This window comes from Thunnus maccoyii, chromosome 7 (genome assembly GCF_910596095.1).
Source record: "Thunnus maccoyii chromosome 7, fThuMac1.1, whole genome shotgun sequence".
Classification (NCBI taxonomy): Eukaryota; Metazoa; Chordata; class Actinopteri; order Scombriformes; family Scombridae; genus Thunnus; species Thunnus maccoyii.
This window is the reverse complement of record NC_056539.1, coordinates 17,384,766-17,404,330: the sequence shown is the minus strand read 5'-3', so window position 1 is coordinate 17,404,330 and position 19,565 is coordinate 17,384,766. Positions and strand designations below refer to the sequence as shown.

The window sequence follows — 19,565 nt, the reverse complement described above, 5'->3', positions numbered from 1 at the left end:
AGACTGTGTGTGTATATATAAAACTGTGCAGCTGTATAAACAGGCAACTCTGTGTTTCTTTGAGAAGAAACTCAGCAGCTATCGAACATGCTTTCCAGGAGGTATGGAGTATTTTTGTGACAGAGTCAAATGATCCATGAAATTGTCCCTAACATGATATTCTGCTCAAAGCCACCCAAGTTTTCTCTTAAGGGCATATTGAATGGCATCCCACAGGAAAGGCACACTCAATCAATTACTGGAAAGTTGTTGTGTTCACAGTGTGGCTAAGCTTAATAAGTTATAATGATTTTCTTGCAATGCAGTTCCCAGGGCACTGGGAATAAGCTAGTGGAAGCTAGTGAGTGGGTTTTAGAGCATTTCGAGACTCTTTGTTGCATCAAACTGTTGACATTGTTCTCGAACCTAATTGTCTGCTCCTCTTTCTGACGCCTTTTCTCTCCCTCTTTGTTCGTCTCCGTCTCCCCTGCGATGGTAATTCCTATTTCTCTGTTCCTCCTTTCTGTTGTTTGCAAAGTTCAGCTACATCAAGTTATCAGTGTCCTCCTTAATATTTTAGCAGGCGCGAAGCACAAAGTGTTCTGTGCCATCACACAAAAAGGGGTCCAAGCAGCAGCGAAAGGCACAGTAACATCTGCAAGCAGCCCTTGCTGTGCTTCACATGTTGACAGACTCAAGAGGTTCTCTCTGAGAGCTGTACAAATTCATTTTGCCGGATGCTTCTTAGGACGGGAAACTCAGAGGACAAAACGGAAGTTTGAACATGTTTGTCTGAATATGCCTTAATATTTCAGTACTGAACGCTCTGTGCTCTACTTGCTATCTCAGACCTCCAAATACACTGAATTTGCTTCTTGGACAAATGCAGTATCTGCTTAAAACTACTCAGTCTAGTACATTAAAAGGTCCTTTCTTTGAGCAGAGACTTCCTTGCTTAGGCAGCGTTGCTTATCTACCTCTGACAGCAGCAAGCAATCTTAGAGGGCCACTGTAAAATTGATGCATATAAATATTTTTGTATTTTGTGGTTTTGGTGTGGTAGAATCTCTATTTGGTGCTTCCGGAGATTTAAAGTGTCCCCTGATTTCCCCCAGAGCCTCTCTCTCCTCAGACAGAGAGGTTAAAGCAGGTTCCAGTGTGTAAATCATGTGGTTCACACTGTGGAATGAAAAGAGGTCAGAGGAAATAACATTCTGTTTTCAATAAATTTGCTGACTTATTTATTTCACATTTATGTGAGGGGTTTTGTTGGTTTCAAATTAACCACCGGCCCATTATCCCCGGGCTGGCATCAGCAGCGATTAATCAGTGGTCACCCTTCTGTCTCCAAAAGGCTTCACTGCCTCTCATTGATTACACGGCACCGCACAAATATGTTTTCCCATATGCTGCTTGAACCACATTATTTTTCATTGGTCTGTGTATCATCCATTCGCTCAATTATTCCAGACCATTTAGAAAATGGAAGACAGAAAAATAGAGTAATGAAAACCCTTATCTGTTTTTTTGTTAGTTTAATGCACAAAACGAACAATTATAAACTTCACAAACCATATAGATATTGATTTCTGGTTTTGCTTCTTCTTCCTGTAAAAAATTAAATATGAACAAGAGGGAGAAAGTGAGGAAGAGAGTGAAACTAAACAGACTGCAACTGACTTTATACTTAATATGATAAAAATGGCTTCAGATAAAACTTTCAGCAACAGTCAGGTCAAGTATTGGTGACAAAAGAAAAATAATATACATAACATAACAATGTTTTGCCTTCCTCAGGTCTTTGTGGTTACAGTATTGTCATGTCCATATGCAGATAATTGTTACCCTTTAGCTGCAAATAATTTATGTGTGTGTGCCTCCTGAAGATTTCACTGTCCAGAGTAACACAGTAAAACTTACTGAAGTTGTGATTGTGGCGTGTGGAAACAGTGTGGGGTAATCTCCTCACTGCAGGTGGTGAAGCCCTGCAAAAAGTGTACAATCAGTGTACAACTGATACTTGGTGTTACTGGGCAAAGTGGGCCCCAAAAGCAAAAAAAAAAAAAAAAAGTCAAGTTTGTGGCAATTTCATTAGTAGTTACTTTTTTGGGAATATTGAAATGTACCAAATCTACCAAAGGACAATATAAACTGACATAAGTGTTTTATCACTTGCTCTTTAGGCTCTGCCTCAAAGAGGGGCCCTAAAATCAAGTTTTACCTTCACCATTTCATTTGATATTGTATTTACATGGTGCATATTCCTTAATTCAATTGTGTTTAATCAGATTACCACACAGCAAACCTGGGGATTGTAAATTCCAGCATAGGAATGGTGAACAGACTACAAGGAGAGAATGGGAGGAATGGGGTTTTTTATTGAGTTTATTTATGCCCCAGGGCCCTGCGAGCAAGTTAACCCAGCCATGGTGGTCCTATAACATTTTGGAGGATTCTGGCTATGTTAATATACAAAAGCAAATACACAAAACCAGTGATAATGTGTGATCTGCTGAAATATGTTTCTTCTTCTCTTCTAGATAACTCCATGAGCTCCATAGACTGTGAGTATTTCACTCTCCTCTCAATAACTCTGTACGATGTGCATGAATATGTACCATTTATATAAATTATAGGTAAGGAAAATGTATTTTAAGTGAAAGAAGCAGTAGTGATGAATGCGATCGAGCTAAACATGCTTGAGCAGGTGCTGCAGCTGCTCTCACAGCGCTTAGATGCCTACTTCCTAAACAAACTTTACTTTCTTTTGTGGCTTTGCTTGTTTTAGCCAGACTCATTTCTCTTCTTGATATATCATTGCTCAATAAAGAAATCTCCCCAGGGCTGATTCTCCTCTGGCTTCTTTTTTTAATGAGGCCCAAAGAGAGAGCCACCACAAATCTGTTTTGGTTGTGTAAACTGAAGGGTTACTGTTAGTGCTGAATCAGCAACTGTAGATTTTAGTTATTGATGCTGGTTTTGTCGTGTCCCCAGCTCCGGAAATAGATGAGACGGCAGTAATGCAGCTGGCAGAGATGGGCTTCCCGCTGGAGGCCTGTAGAAAGGCGGTCTACTACACAGGCAACATGGGCCCCGAGATGGCCTTCAACTGGATCATAGCCCACATGGAGGAGCCTGGTAAGAGAACATCACTGCATGCATGGGGACATTACATTGATGCATCTAGAGGATATTTGATTAGCATGGAGTGAGAGAGCACACAGGAGACCAGTCATAATTAGACTGGAAGAAAAAAGACACTCAAATGTTTGAATACTTAGTTTATTTACCTGCTGTTCTGCCTGCAGGATGCTAGTGCTTTGTCAAACATTCACAGAGTGCTAGTACTGTGAAAACGTATATAAATATCAACATGTGATCAATATCAATACGTTAGACTCTCTTCTTTTAGGTCATTGTCAAAAGGTATTTCCTGTCTTTAAAATAATCCATGCACAATGACAGAAAACTATACAACTGAAACCTTAAAAATATGGTGCCTCCCAACCTTTAAAGCAGTCCAACATGTAATAAATCCTTGAAAATATTATGTTCAAATTCATTGCAAGGGTCTAATGATTAAAAATAGTCATCCCCATTGGGGGGTGAGTGTTTAAGTGTTAAAGAGGTAACTGCAACCCAATATAACCAAAAATACTGGTGACAAATATTCACAACAGCTGCAACAAAAAAACACAGTAGGCAATGAATGATGAAAAGAGATGGAGAAGCTACTTCAAAAGGCATACTTTGTGTATTTGTTAGTATTTTTTAAGATATTTATGAATTGACCAACTCTGCATATAGTTTTTAAGATTAAATCCTTTGATTGTTTGTAGTTTTGTGACAAACACTGTTATTTCTCTATTCTCCTATCTATTGTGCGTGTATCTGTTGATCTGGGTGGTAAGCTGCTGCATACAATTGTCCTTACAGGGATAAATAAAGTTGTACTGAATTCAGTTGAACACTAGAAGTCACTCACCGAAACAAAGTGTGGGCTGCTCAGTTCGGCAGGCCAGCCAAAAACATTTCTGCAACCGCTGTACTCTCAGATGCTGACAGCTTACATTACACATACAGGCAAGTCAAGGTTAATTGTATGGGACGTTTAAACACAAAGGTAATTCAAAGTGAGAGACAAGTCACATCAACAGTTCTTCCATTGTGCAGAGAGAATCCGAGCTGTCTTGTGAGTCAGACTTTGCATCCCTTTGTGTACTATAGGTATTTATCTGTGTGTTTCTGTCTGTGAGACCATCACCACAAACTTTGCTGGAGCTGACTTTGTCTATTGTAGAGCCTCTTAACAGTGAAGACGTTCCCCTGAGGCATTAACGCGTGTCACTTTTATTTCCCTGGGTAGCTGTAAAGGGCCTCTACAGTGGAGGGAAATTAGAGCAGCCTCCTTCTTGTTAGTTTTTAAATGAGCCTAATGCATCTGCAAAATGGGCTGCATTCAGACTCAATAACATCAGTAAAACGGTCTGTCCCTGACTGTTGCACAAAGGTTACTTTTTCTTCTTCTGCCACCCTCACGTTTCTCTTTGGTGTCATTACTTTCACATTAGCATCACTTCAGTATAACTTCATAGATGCAGTAACTTCATTCTCGACTGAAGTGAACCTCTACCTCTTTTATAAAGATAAACTAATGACACCTTCCAATAAGAGGTCCATTTCCAAAGCTCTGTGCAGGCAATATCATAATTATTTTTCCATTAATTTAGTAAAAACGCAGAATGATCTTTTCTGATCCTTAGTCTGAACAGGGCTTGAGTTCATATCAATATCATTAAATAAAGGCTGTGATGAGATCTAAACACATATAGAGGATATATAGATATAGATATATAGATGATATGATAAAAACTAATTTAACATTAATTTGAAGCGGCTATAATTAGTATTAATCATAATAACTGTGATGTCAAAGGCTTTGCTCATAGGCATGAATCTACAAAGAATTATCACTTTTTCAATTTTCAACTTTTTCATTATCAGTTACAGAGCTTTATAGCGAGTTTCAGGTCATTAACTGTCCAGCTGCAACTTTACTGTTTTGGTTCAGTCTCACTGCTCTTATAGTGTCATTTTTTGGCTGTAGCCCGCAGCTGTTTTCAGAGAAAAAGCTCTAAAAATCCACTACACTACCTGCTCAGCACCAAACAACAAACAGACACAGTTAGCGACTAGCTGGTGATCATAGTGGAGCATTTAGCAGCTAAAGAGCCAGATATTTCCCTCAGCAGTTGGTGGAGACCAAAAACAGAGCTAAAAGAGAGTGAATATTGGACTTACATTCATCAGGTAGATGGAAACAGAATGATAATGTTGCTCTGTAACTACTAGATGTCTAAACAAGTAACTGTTTGCTAACATGTTCACCATATCAACTTAAAAGGAAGATATGCCATGTTGCGTTTACTGTCTTGTTCCCGCTGCCTCCAAGTGACCAAAAATCAGTTAATGCAGGTTTAACTTAACTTGGAAACATGTACTTTTTAGTTATGGGATTTTATTCCTCTGCCTGCAAGACAGCCGTCATCCTGTTGGGTAATCAAAAGGACACGAGACAAGGAGGCTGAGATAGAGATGGTAGTGAGAGATGAGTAGTATGCATTTTCATTTACGGATAGGACAGTAATGAAGGCTGTTTATGGCCAACAGTAGAGTAATTACAGTAGGGGTGTCCTTGTTCTCAGGCTGAGGGTCAATTTACTTTCATTTGAATCTGTTGAAAGTGGACAAACAACTGCAGTTCACTTGAAACTTTATTCTCAGTAATGTTTTACGTAATAGCTGTAGCTTTTCAGAGTTTTAAATGTAGAAGATGCTTCCTGGAGTAATGTAAAGTCAATTATTCTCAACACAAGCAATATCAGGGATCTAAGTTTCTGTTTTTCTGTTTCTTTAAAGGGGACCTATTATGTTTTTCCTTATTTTCAGTCATATATATATATATATATATATATATATATATACACATACATACATACATACATACATACATACACACACACATATATATATATATATATATATATATATATATATATATATATATATATATATATATATATATATATATATATATACACACACACACACACACACACATATATATATATATATATATATATGTATATATATATATATATATATATATATATATATAATATTAGAATGTCAGATGTTCATATTAAACATGGCCAACGTGTCAAATAATGAGGTAAACACATGTAGAAGTAATCCCTGTGAGAAAAAAGCCAGGCTTCAGACTGCTCTGAACACTCAGTTTCCAACAGTTTTTCCAACTTTCAGCCCAAACCCAGGTTGGCTCGTGATGGATTTCTTTATATGGTCATCTGCTCCATGCATAACGCGAGAGTGCACTGCTCTGCTCCGCTAACATTATGGCATTTTTACTAACTTCACACGACTCTGACGTGGCTGCCCCTCGGCAGGCTTCTGGAAAGCTGGCCAATCAGAACAGAGTGGGCTCATTGGGAGGGGGGCCTTAAAGAGACAGGAGCTAAGACTGCCTGTTAGAAATAGAGGCTGAACTGAGGGGCTGCATAAAGAGCCAGTATAAGATAAATAAGGAGTTTTTTGAACTGTGAATCATGCAAAGCTACTTTAGTGGAATCCTAGAATAAAAATATAGAGCTGAGAATGACCTGAATAGGTCCCCTTTTAAGATACTCAGTAGATCATCCACAGCCAGAGATAATGATTCATGAACTTCCAGAAATAGTAATGTAAAATGTCTTTGATTTGAAACTCTAGATGACAGAAAACCTAACACAGAGAAGAAAATAAACGTGTGTATAGATTGGCCAGTTAGTTAGTTATGTGTGTTTGTGGAAGCATACATCTTAACAGGAAACCACAATATATCTCTGTCTCTACCACCTTTATTTTATCAGGATCCACAGCAAAACAGCAAATGAATGTCTCAGGGTCTGCTAACATTGACCTCCACCAAGACAAATATGTTCATTGATTGGGTTAAAAATAAATGTATCTCATTATTATTCTCTCTCTCTCTCTTCTCAGACTTTGCAGAACCTCTCACTCTGCCATCCATGATAGATCCTGGTCCCTCCACCAGTGACAGCCCCATGGGTGCCACCCCGCTGAGCAACTCGCCCCCCGAGGAGAGCATTGCCATCCTCACTTCAATGGGCTTCCCCCGCACTCACAGTATCCAGGCCCTCAAAGCCACGGTCAGTCTTCTGCCCACTCTGATCATGCTTGCACTCTGTCTACTGAGAAATGAGTTTTATTCCATCAGCTCACAGTGAGGCTTATGAAACTGTCTGTCTTTTTATTGTTCATCAGCCTCTGCCCAGTCTCTACATTTACTGTTTTAAACACCCAGCGTCTAATATGTATTTTCCTGGAACTAAAATCCTCTGCTGCACACAAAGGGGGGTGATGTGTTTGTGGCAGTGATAACGGTGATATGTTTTGAATGAACAGAAGACAAATTACATAGCTTATGTTGCACCACCTACAGAAACTTACTCATCTTTCAGTCTGTTTCCACAAAGAGATTAAAGAGTTATATAGGGGGGGGCGGGGGGGGGGACAGGTTCCAGGAAAATAAAATCTGAGGACGAAGAACCACCCACACACAGTTATTGGTGATTCGTGTCTCTAGAAGCTGCAGGGCAAAAACACAGCAATGACCTCCTGGCACAAAAGAAAAAAATAAGGAATAAAGAAACAACAAATGAAGACATGACTGTGCTGGACAACAGAAATACGTGTCAGCAGGTCATGGCAAAGCAGGAGGTTGGCGTGGTGTTTGGAAAAGACGGCAAAGAGAGGGTGAGAGGATGAAAAGTAATCTGTCAGTCATAAATGGACTTGGCTGGCCCACTTGTTTGCTTTCCAAACTGCAAACTTAATAGGTCCTACATGTCAGAGTGATTAAAGATGTCTGCTCCACATGGTGTTTACAAATAGTCACAGCAGCATACGGACGCCTCCGCTGATGCAGCCTTTCAGGTTTAGGAGCAGGATCTGCCTGACACGTCCAGCCATTTCATTGAATCAATCAACAAATCATGCAAATGTATGAAAAACATAGATTTGTACAGTACAAAAGTATAGAATGTGAAACTGCAACAAATTCATTAGCTCCCCTTTTTTTTTGAAATGGCCCCTGCTACTCACATTTCATGTTTCATATTTCAAACCGGCCCCTTAGCACAAAAAAAAAGCCCAGCAGACTGTTATTAAGACACAGAAATAGACATCGGGCTTCCTTGTTTATCATCCCTAATGCCACCAAACTCCTTCTGCCTTCCCTGATTTGTAGAAAGAAAAAGAACACATATTACTCATGAGGGGAGATGGAGGTGTGAAGCAGACAGGGGTCTCACGACTGGTTTATTATTAGCACAAAATTAGGAGGAGGAACTTTTTCGACCTCAGTGACCTGACTGGGAGCGACAGAAAAAGCACACAGCTTCAACTCGCCACCTAAACCTCCTCCTCATGTGCTCCTCAGACTGGCAGACATTCTCCAGGAATCACACCTCTATTTTGGATTAAAAGCAAACATCCTCAGGGGGAATTTAGCCCAGATGGATGCCTGCCACCTCCTCAATAAATGATTGCACTTTTTAGATATTCATAGCCTATTTTGTGAAGAGCTACCCAAATATACGACAGTGAAAATAAGATGGAATATCTAAATTTCTAATCCTCAAACCTCACAGGCATCCTAACTGTACGCCGTACAGTATACTTTTATACATGCTACTAATCCTTCATTTTTCTATGGAAGTTTTCTGTCTGACTTATTGATTGACAGTAAAAAAAAAGTTGTGGATTATAAATTTAAGACTTCATCAGTGACATATCTGTGGAAATTACAAAAATGGCACTTCATGATATATTAAAAGCATTTTGTTTTTTTAATGTCTGTAATTTTTTTAGTTGTAAACTAAAAATGTTTCCAAATCTTGCAGAACAATAACCTTGAACGAGCACTCGACTGGATCTTCACCCACCCAGAGGAGGAGGAGACTGACGCTCTTTCAGACATGGCGGACACAGAGCCCAACGACAATGCTTTCTCCAACGCCAACTCACACAGCGACTCCACACTGTCCCCAGAAAGAGACACGTCGGGGCCGCGGGTCAAAGACGGACCAGGACGTGAGTGACTCCTCATTGACTGATTTTAATGATTGTAGCTGCTGTCTGTCTACATTTTAGGTAGAATTTGTATTTTTTTTTTTATTTCTATCTTTATTGGTGAACAGTAGAATAACAACACAAACTATAGTCAAATTTTTACTGATCGGAACAGAAATCCAGCAGAGATGTGAAGTTAAGATTATGTATGTTACACACACACACACACACACACACACACACACTGGGCTGAGAAATTAACATTGGGTCAGAATCCAAAAAAAGTGTCGGGGGCATTTTTTTGCCTTTGTTTTTTAATTTCACTTGCATGTTATGAACTTCCACGGGCCAATTTACCTTCAGCCCTAATTAATGTCTGACTATGATACACAGTGCGCTGTGATGCTGCTGGGCACTGTCCTGCTATGCCAGACCAACTTAGCTACAGAGGGATCAAAACATGGTTCAGGAGCTTTTTTAATTCTTAACATTCCTCAAAAAAGAATACGTACAATATAAAGAGCCTCTGCATTATTACATACTAATGTATTTTTAAAATCAACCATGCAAAATCGTGGCTAATTTTGATGTTTCTGATGTGTGGTAACATAAACAGAAATTAATTCCAGTTGAAAATCTGTTAAACCTATCTTCTAATTTATAAAAAAATATCAGTTTTAAATATTGGTTTGTATATTTATCTGTTTAGTTTTATGTATGGTGCTTGATCTGCAACATGGGTTCATTGTTGCTATCAGCAAGTGCCATTAAATATTGTGTGGGGGCTTTAATATTGTACGTAATATTGTATAAGGCTCTAATGTGCATTGATGAATGCCTGTAGTTGAAATGTTTGTCTACTGAAGATGTTCATTTAAACAGATTGTGTTCCGGTGATGTCAATTTTATGCAGATTTAATGCCATTAAGTCTGACATTTAGTAGCTGTGAAAGAAACCACCTTAATTATTTTGAACTGTGTAATATTCTTGTGTTACTTTATCATATATTTCATATGTGTCTTAACTTTTCTCTTCAGGTTATGAGCTCTTTGCCCTAATCAGTCACATGGGAGCATCCACAATGTCTGGACATTATGTCTGTCACATCAAAAAGGAGGGCAGGTGAGTTGAACACAGTTTCACTACATCATATTCATTCAAATTCACTCATTGTGGTACAAAAATATGACAGCATGTCAAAATGAGACACTCCCCCACTCTTCACATAAATGTCTGGTCTTAATGGGTATGTTTTTCTTTCATATCACTCATCTCAGGAAATCTCATAGCAGTCAGTTTTGAAAGAAGTGACACTTTGAAATTGAAAGAATATGTTAGAGTATCTCATCAAATGTTCCTCCTGCCTGCAGGTGGGTGATCTACAATGACCACAAAGTGTGTTTGTCAGAAAGGCCTCCAAAAGACTTGGGCTACATCTACTTTTACCATCGACTGTCGAGCAGTTAAAGTTACTGCCCCCCCCCCCCTCCTCGCCATGCAACCTTTTAAAGAACCGCAGTCTTTCACCCAGAAGACTGGCAGACAACTGTAGTAACAGCCACAGTGGAAACGATGGAAATAAGCTCTCAGACCAGCTGCTTGCCTTACCGTGATGTCATTCAGGAGCAACCAGGAACACTGGTCAGAAAGGGAAAGCAATGTGCTTTTTTGTGCATTTGTGTTATGTTTTGCTTTAAATGTATATTTCAGTGTTTATGTTTAAAAAAAAAAAAAGACATTTTCTCTACAGTGTAGGTACAGAGGGATGTGTGCAATTTCCACTTCTGGAGTGCTCTGTCCACAAAATAATGTCACATATCAAATTTCATTGTTCCCTCTCTATGCCTTCAGTTACTGTGCCAGGATTTTCAAAGTGGTACATTTTATAAATGTGTATTGAAATGTCCGTGAAGCTCTGCCAGTGCTTCACTGCCAAACGAGAAACTACTGTGCTGCTGGTGGCTTTGCATTTTCTTTGAAATATGAAAGAATGTTTTCTTCATCCCCAGGAAATTGAAATAATATGATAATATATGCAAGTTTCAGACTAAAGGAAAGCACCAAGAAGGCCATGAAGAGGTGTTAACTAGACCATAATTGTAAATGTACAGTACAGGCAGTAATGGCTCAATCCTGACTCAGTTTTACCTGGAGATGACATGCAAGTTTGTCACTTTTAATGAGAAACTTTCTGCACTGGCTGACTTATCAAGATAGAAGTATTTTTCCTTCCCTGAAAGCACTTTTTGACAAAAATTAATTATTATATTTTGCACCTGTCGCAGTAGAAGTGGACTTCTATCCACTAGATACAAGCAATTGAATGTGATATTTAAAATTTTCAACTTACTGCTGAACCTGTTACCCCTTGAAGTGGCCATCAGTCTATAAAGAGATTACAGTTTTGCATAAAATCATTGCCCGACATAAGCAAAGCTGTGCTTATATTAAGATGGCTATCAAATAATCATGTAAGTGATATAGAAGTCCTTGGTAATGTAGTGAACATCTTTCATCACCTAAATTGCAAATATTTGCATAGTAGGCACAAGTATTACTCTCAGCTGCAGCTGGTCCAGTTTGGTTCTTTTCTCACTCTAACAGATTCAGACTATGATCCAACATTTAAAATGAATGTTTTCCTCGATCTGTTGCCACTCTTTACAGGTCATTTAATTCATGTATGCACCTGAACTTTTTTCACGTCTAAAGCAATATGCACTACAACCAATCTACTCTTCAACCGACTGCATCTCCTCTAAAATGTGCATTCTTGTACTTACAGACATGGTGCAGTGTTGAATGTATAACTTCATGGTGCTCACTGCAGCCACAACCTCCTCTTCAGCTTTAATACTCAGAAACCACAGTGAAAGTAGACCCGGCCCTTTGCTGTTTAGTCACAGAAGCCTCATGCTGGATTATCCACTGACTCTGTACTCTATCTCTCATCAGTATGTGCAAAATGTGAAGGACTACGTATGTACTTGTGTGTCAGATATTTGTGAACTCACAGTCACAGACTATCAACAACTTCTCAACTGAAAACTGGATCTGATTTTGTTCGTTACATCTCAAAAAGGCAGTGAAATATTGCATCATGTTGGCATTTTTATTAGTGGTACAGACACTTAATTCCAGTTTGATGATCGTGGCATGTGGTGAAACCGTCTTTCACTCAGAAAGTGCACTTTTGGGTGCACATTTTAAAGGGGAGTTCTGCTGAAAAGAGACTTTTGCCAAATGTCATTTGGCAAAAGCGGATGGCCCTCTTAAAATTTCAGTTTTTTGTAGGATTTTGAGTGAGTAGCTCTCATATTCAAGGAGAAGACAGTCCTTTGACAATAAATTCACATTTCTTAAGAGGGTTGAAAGAAAAAAAATGGAGACATAATTTATTTATTATGTATCTATAAAACATGAAAAAACTATGGAAGTTACTCTGATAGTTGTCCTCAAAAACCTCTTTCAACAATCTCAGGTAATGCTTTTTGAAGATGTCACAGAAGTGTCTTTCCTTGAGGGCCAACATCTTTATGGAAGCTTTCATATCAATATGTCATTTTACAGAATAAATCCATACATCAGCAGTGCTCCCCTTCAACAACACCGTGCCTAGACTTCCCCGAGCAAAGCTTCAGTTTTATTACAGTATATCTCGAACTCTCATCCTCATCAGATACTACTGATGGACTGCTGCACAGTTCATTGCCTATGCAGTGGGGAATTCTAAAAGGTCTCTCTATGCAAGTCTTGTGTTTCTGCTGTTCTTCCTATAATAAGTTATTTTTTTTGTCGGAAACCAAATGTAAACTGTCCTCTTTAAACATCATTGTACATTGAAGTTTCTACTGTTCATCGTCAGCTGATGGGTGATAAAGTCGTCGTGATGCTTTACAGTGTTTAGTGATGAATGTCTTCTAATATTCTGTGCAATTAATTTTATTTCTCAGCACCTGATTACGTTATTGTCTTTGTATTTTCGTCTTTTTGTGTCAGCTTTCCCTCCAGCTTGGTCTCTTCCATTCTTTTTCTCTACGTCGTTAAAACGAAACGGTTCAATTTGTCACAAAAAGGCTTTTCACTGTCAGCATGTGCACTAAACGTTGACATTTAGTAATTTGGATTGTACAAACGTACTTTGGTGAGTTTTAGTCTCTTTTTCATTTAACTGAATGTCAAAAAAAAGATTCTTCACCTATTTTTACTCTGTTGCCTTTTTGCAAACAAGTTTGTGCCAATTCTGTAGTTTTCATTACATAGTTTTCCTGAAGGGATTATTTTACGTTGACTTTTGTAATGTATGCGATTATCCAAATGTGGCTTAGGTGTATGTGAATAGAGTCATGTCAGTATACCCAATGGCACTGTTTACTTACGTTGTTTGGATAATTTAATAAACTACACCTTTGTTGAGACTCTGCTTCGTTGATAATGAATAAGAAACTGTAGTTCAAGTGTGACATTTTCTTGTAGAAAAATAAGACACAAGAGCTTAGAATATATAACAACAGTTTATTTTAAAAGATTACTTTCATATTGTACGTTTTAAAGGTGCTAATGCTTTCCTTGTGATTATACAGGGAGAGTAATATGCATTATAGTAGGTGTTTCAGTAAATGAATAACTGTATATAAAGTATATAATTTCTAAGTTCATTCATCAAAATATCATTTTATTCATACATGTATGATGCATCGATAAACAAACCAAAACAAACAGCCTTTGTACACGTGTTGAATTAAAGGATTGAAGAAAGAAATGTACACTGTGTGCTGATAACCTTCATGATCCCCAACCAATGAAGCAGCTCTAAACATTGTATGAATGCTTTTTAAATGAATGTAATAACATGAACTTTAACACAAGAGGACTGGCTATAAATTGTTGATGCCACATCCACAAAGCAATAAAATAAAAAAGTGATCAAAACTGAATGAATAAATAAATAAATAAATAGGACATGAAATAAATAATCATTTAGATAATTACAGACAAAATACATAATATAACCATGAAGCTATGAAATAATCATTTAATCCTGCTTGTTTTTACAATAACACAGTTGATTGCAGGTTTATTCAATTCATTTATATTCAATTCCAAGTCTTTTTATCTAAATATTTTTCCTGATCACTGTTTTTCTTAAAAATGGCACTTTTCATCACAAAGTCTTTGTCTGTCAATCAAGGCAGAGCAGCTATGTGATTGGCTGGAAAGCTGGAATGACAAATAGATAACCTGCAATAAACTCTGTTATTATGAAATTAAGCCAGATAATAATTAATGGTTTATTAATATTAATGGTTTTTAATTATTTCATTGTTATAAATATTGTCTGTATTCATAAAATTATTTCGTTATGTCTCATCTATTTATGTAATTTTGTTTTACTTTGGGTCTCCATATGTAAAGCATTATGTGTAAAATTGGAACACTTGTTAAAATGTAAAACATTTTCATCCTTCTATACGTGTAACCAGAACTAATAAAGCTGTAATGCCTGCAAACAGTAAAACTTTAACAACTACTAATAGTTTACAGTAGCTTAATGAATGTGTGCATAACAATTTATTGATATGATATTAAACAGGGCCAAGTTTTAAAACTAAAAAGCATTTGATGACAATAGATAGATGAAGCTTTGTAGGTTGGGGTTATTGTAAAGTGTTACCAGTACCTTTGTAGAAGTCATAATTACAAACATTTCTACTGAATATAGCTATGATTAGCTAGTTATAGCAATGTACCAGTATTCAAGCTTGAGTATGTTTGGAAGAGTGTTTGACACATCACACTCTTTGCTCGAGCCTTGCACACTTGCTTGTTCTATGCAAGAAAAAGCATCTTGTGTAGAATATATACTCAATATATATACATCACTTTTTGTCAAGGTTGCAGATTTTAAAAGTGCATTGTAGAAATATTGCAGGGAAACGTCATGATATACTTCATGTTTATACATTAGTGGGAGAGAAAGAAAGCAATTCCATGTATTTCATGCATACAAATTAGAATAGCGTTCAAAAAAATATAAATGTAGAGGATCTACTGTTGCATGCGATCAACCTCAATCTGTTCCTCAGGAGCATGCGTTAAGCTAGGTCAGTTCACCTGAGAAGGTAAAGTAGTAGGTTCTACAAAAAGAAAATAGTCACCCGGCATCCTATCTCAATGCACTGCAGTACGATGCACACAGTAGTCGTTTAGTCTTAGCCAGAAATTTAATGTTTCTTTAAAAAAATAAGTTCTTCATTTTCAACACAACTACAGTATCTTGAAATGCAAAAAAGCGAAGGCCTACAACCTCATAAGAAAACTACAGTTGATTTTGTAAATCACAATTTTCCAGACATCATGTTTCGAATTTGATCTAAAGTTGAATGTTGACACAGCAGATATATGTTTGAAAATTGATGAATACTGGCCTGAAGAATAACTCCCATGTCTTTTATGAATCTCCCTTACAAGTGGATGGGAGGAAACCGTGGATGGAAGCTCATCTTGGACATGCTGAGATTAATCTGATAATGAAATACTCACAGGACACTGCTCAACATGCTGGCCCAGTGTGCCTAAAACTGGCAGTGTTAGCACATACACCATACGTGACTGGTGGGTGTGAGTGGAAACAAACATTTCTCCCAGTGACAATGCTAACAAGCTGATGTTCAGCAGGTATAATGTTTATCATTGTCATCAGCTTAGTCATTTGCTAATTAGTATTTAACAAATAATACAGCTGAGGCCGATGGGAATACCATTTGTTTTGTATGTATTTGGTCATAAAAAGAAATTAAAAAGTTAAAAAGATCATCAAAGATATTATAATTCATCCCATGGGGGACATGAATTTGTGTACCAAATTTCATGGCAATCCATTCAGCAGTTGCTATATCAGTCTGGACTAAGCCAGTCTGACGGTCAGTCAGTCTGCCAATTTGGTCCAGACTGATATAGCAACTGGTGGATGGATTTCCATGAAATTTGTTGCATTCATTGTTGACATTAGGGTTTCCAGATGATGAATGCTACTGATTTTGGTGATCCTCTGACTTTTCCATCCCACAGTTGTTGGGATATTTCACTAAAAAACAAAAAGGTCAACCTCATGGTGGCACTGGGTGTCTGTACCAAATGTGATGGAAATCCATCCAACAGGTGCTATATCAGTCTATGAAGTGGTAGACAGACTGACTGACATTACCATCTATAGAGCCATGCCACAAGCATGGCTGAAAGTAATTTATTTGGTAATCCAATTAAATATTCAGCAGTTCAGAACTAACAGACTACTGGATATCACCCATATTATTTCTGTAAAAAAAACCCTGCCAAATGTTTTTAATTATAATAAAATCTCTCAGAAAGTGAATATATTTGTGTATCCACCTCTGCTTTGGCCTTGTTGCCTTTGCCATTGTGCAGTTCACTGTCAGTCCCCCTCCCTCTGATGCAGATTGTTAGTGGCACGCACATATGTGCAGTGTCTCACTGGGCTTCTCTGCTTCCTTGATCTATTAAACATCATGGTTGGCCACAGCGACTCTGCCAACACATGTTTAAAGTATCTGACGGCAGAAGCTATTCGTCTGTCTCAGCCTGAAGTCTTCCTGGTTATGTTATTACCAGTGAAGGTCAATGAATAACTGTGTAATTTGAAAACTGAAAAAAATGTAATTAGTTCGGCAACTGTTAGTTTTCTAGCTGTACGCTTTGAAAAGGAATTTTTTCTCTCAAAGGGTGGAACAAGCACATCTAAGGTGAGTTTCAAAGGGAGCATATAGTGGGCCAGTAAAATAAAACATATATCTGATAACAAAGCTTGATGTACGGCAGTGAATTTGGTGGGTCCAACTGAGGTCAAAGACATATCGCTACACCAGAAGGCTATAAAACATGAAGGCTACACTTTGTGGATTGTGTTTGTGTATCTGGGTTGTTTTTTTTTTTTTTAGAATCAGTGATCACGTTTCTCTCTTGAAAAAGAACACGTCTTTTTGTTCTCCACCAGTTTCCTAATGAAACACTTCTTCTTATACAGACCGTGGCAACAAAGCTGTACAGTTTGGAAGATGAATGGCTCTAGTACTGGTCTCTGGCTCCCCCCGATAGCGTTCTTTCAAAGCACAGAAACACCACTTTCTTTTGATCCACTGAGGCAGACTGGAACAAACTGACAATTCAGGATGACAACATAAAACATGACCTTTTGCATAGGATCTGAGAATAAAACCTACTCTCTACAGCACACCCGGACTGTGGACACGCCTGTTAAATACCAAGGTGCTGAGCTATACAGTACAGCAGATTATCTATCATTTATTCTGTTGCACGGCAAAGAACATCATGCTCACTTCGCAGAGTGACTTTCAAACTAGCGACAGTGACGCAAAAGAAGCTGTTAGCCAAGAAGCGTGTTTCAAGAAAAAAAAAGCGTCGCTTCTGAGGTGGTGCAGAAGAATTATCCGGAATAATCGGCTTCTTACAATCATGTGTTTTGTGGATAACTTCATGTTTTGTATTATCTCGATGTGAACTGAAATTTGCAGATGGTACAATAAAAAGGTTTAAGCATCAAACATGTTTGGCATTCAGCCTAACCTTACATAAATATTTAAATCATGCATGATGGCTGAGGCAAACTGATTTAATTAAATGTATGAGCCTCTCTGCCTGTGGAGGTGCAGCAAAGATACAAATGACTGCATTAGGAAATATCTCGAGCTGTTTTCTTGGGTCTTGGCTTGCGGCTACACATTACCTCTAATGCTATTATACTGTATTGGAATTAATACAGTCTGGGAAATGAGAGGATGATGCTTAAATTAAACGTCTGAGCTACAAAAACTCATTGTGGATGTTAAAGATGAAGCAGATATTTTTATACCTGTATAAATAAGACTTTTTTCATATAAGAACTTTTGAAAGTTTCAACTCTAATGAAGGTTTTTCAGACTAATGTTGCCCGGCTTTTGTCTGTACGTCTCCAATCAGTCAGCATGAAGGGAACAAAGACGAGAAGCAAAAGAGCCAAGACCAAAGAAAAAAAAAAGAAACAAATGAATGGCTCAGAAAGCTTTCAAGTTCAGAAGACAATAGTTATTTATAGAAATTGAAACCAGTCTGGAAATGGCTTAGTGTTTTTGTGTTGCCATAAAAATAGTATAAATGAATATTGTTGTTCGCATGCATTTGAGTAAGGCTTTACAACCTGGCTTGCACATTCCACTTGGACTGAGGAAGTTATCTGTTTGTCTGAAGTGCAAAGGGAAAACTTCTAAAAGTATGTTAACTTTAAACAAGAATCCTTTTATGAAAATGCTTATTCATGCAGTATCATTATTCTCCACTGAAAGAGGATGAAAACAAGCCAGGAACAGAATTTGGAGTTCCAGGTCATATGGTGCAGTCTTTATCATTTTGCTCACTGAATACATCCTTCAGGATGGTGAGACAGTCTTGAGTCTTTGAAAGTAATTGGATAAGGAACCTTTTTTCCCCCCCTCAAAACCTCCTCTCTTCTCTGCAAACGGCATGTGAGGGCTCCTCTGTGAGATTCTCAAACTGTCTGTCTGCCCGTCTCTCCCGGTTCAGCTCTGTTCCACTGGATGAGTCAGTTTTTAATTGATGTGTTCTCTAAGGCATTGCTCATACAATCTTTGCCTGTCCTTGTGCTCTTCAGGGAAATCACAAATTGCAGTGCAAATCCATCACAAAGCAGTCACTTCAAGCACTTGGAAAAACCTGTCCTCAGAACTGCTCCGAGGTACTTGGGGCGAAAAATATAACAACTTTGACAACCATAGTTAATTTTAACGTGCATAAAAACCACACTCTTGTCTCTTACATCAGATCCAAAGCTTTCCGATGTGTGCACTTTGGGCTTTTGGCTGTTGGGTAGAAACTGAAGGGGGAGATGCTAGATCATCACTACCTCCCATTCCTCATATGTCTAGGTTGAAGGCTCGCATGAGAAGATCCAGGTCACCGATATTTGCAGCCTGGAAGAGTTCAGGCTGGTCCATCATGGATAAAGCTATCCTCAGAGCAGCCCAGATGTTTCCAGACATCACCTCATGGGACTGCTGGCGACTCCGGCTTTTCCTCTGAAGGCTTAGGGCGGTCAGAAAGTTGCTGGCCGCCTCTCTGGGGAAGCAACGATAAATGCAATCAATTTAGTGGATAATAGTAAATTTGAGCAAACTTTGAGGGTTGATCTAGCCCCATCTGGATAAGACCTCACACCACCTGACCTCAGCACGCATGCACATTACTCTGCAATATCCCCCCCCAGATTTCCTCTTTGTGTTTCCTTGGACAGTGTTTCCCTGTTGAGCTACGGTGGAAGTAGACTGTGACGTTGAAAGATACCTATTTGATTTGACTACTTTGGACAGCTGAAGCTTCATATTAGCTTCAGATTAACTTT

General features: G+C 38.2%; 2 protein-coding genes across 4 annotated transcripts in view; one reads left to right on the top strand and one right to left on the bottom strand.

Annotated features, from left to right (window-relative positions):
• usp13 (ubiquitin specific peptidase 13) overlaps positions 1–11,682 on the top strand; it is a 34,125-nt gene extending 22,443 nt beyond the window's left edge. For all 3 annotated transcript variants that reach the window (XM_042417572.1, XM_042417571.1, XM_042417570.1), the window contains exons 16-21: positions 2,520–2,543; positions 2,974–3,117; positions 7,039–7,208; positions 8,964–9,153; positions 10,171–10,255; positions 10,504–11,682. In XM_042417572.1, the coding sequence (XP_042273506.1) occupies positions 2,520–2,543; positions 2,974–3,117; positions 7,039–7,208; positions 8,964–9,153; positions 10,171–10,255; positions 10,504–10,600 (710 nt within the window). In that variant the 3' untranslated portion in view covers positions 10,601–11,682. The remainder of the gene's footprint in view (positions 1–2,519; positions 2,544–2,973; positions 3,118–7,038; positions 7,209–8,963; positions 9,154–10,170; positions 10,256–10,503) is intronic.
• A 6,538-nt stretch (positions 11,683–18,220) lies between these two features.
• The window catches only part of pex5la (peroxisomal biogenesis factor 5-like a), a 94,869-nt gene continuing 93,524 nt past the window's right edge, over positions 18,221–19,565 (bottom strand). Inside the window, exon 15 of the mRNA XM_042417573.1 lies at positions 18,221–19,282. Within this exon, the coding sequence (XP_042273507.1) occupies positions 19,081–19,282 (202 nt within the window). The 3' untranslated portion in view covers positions 18,221–19,080. The remainder of the gene's footprint in view (positions 19,283–19,565) is intronic.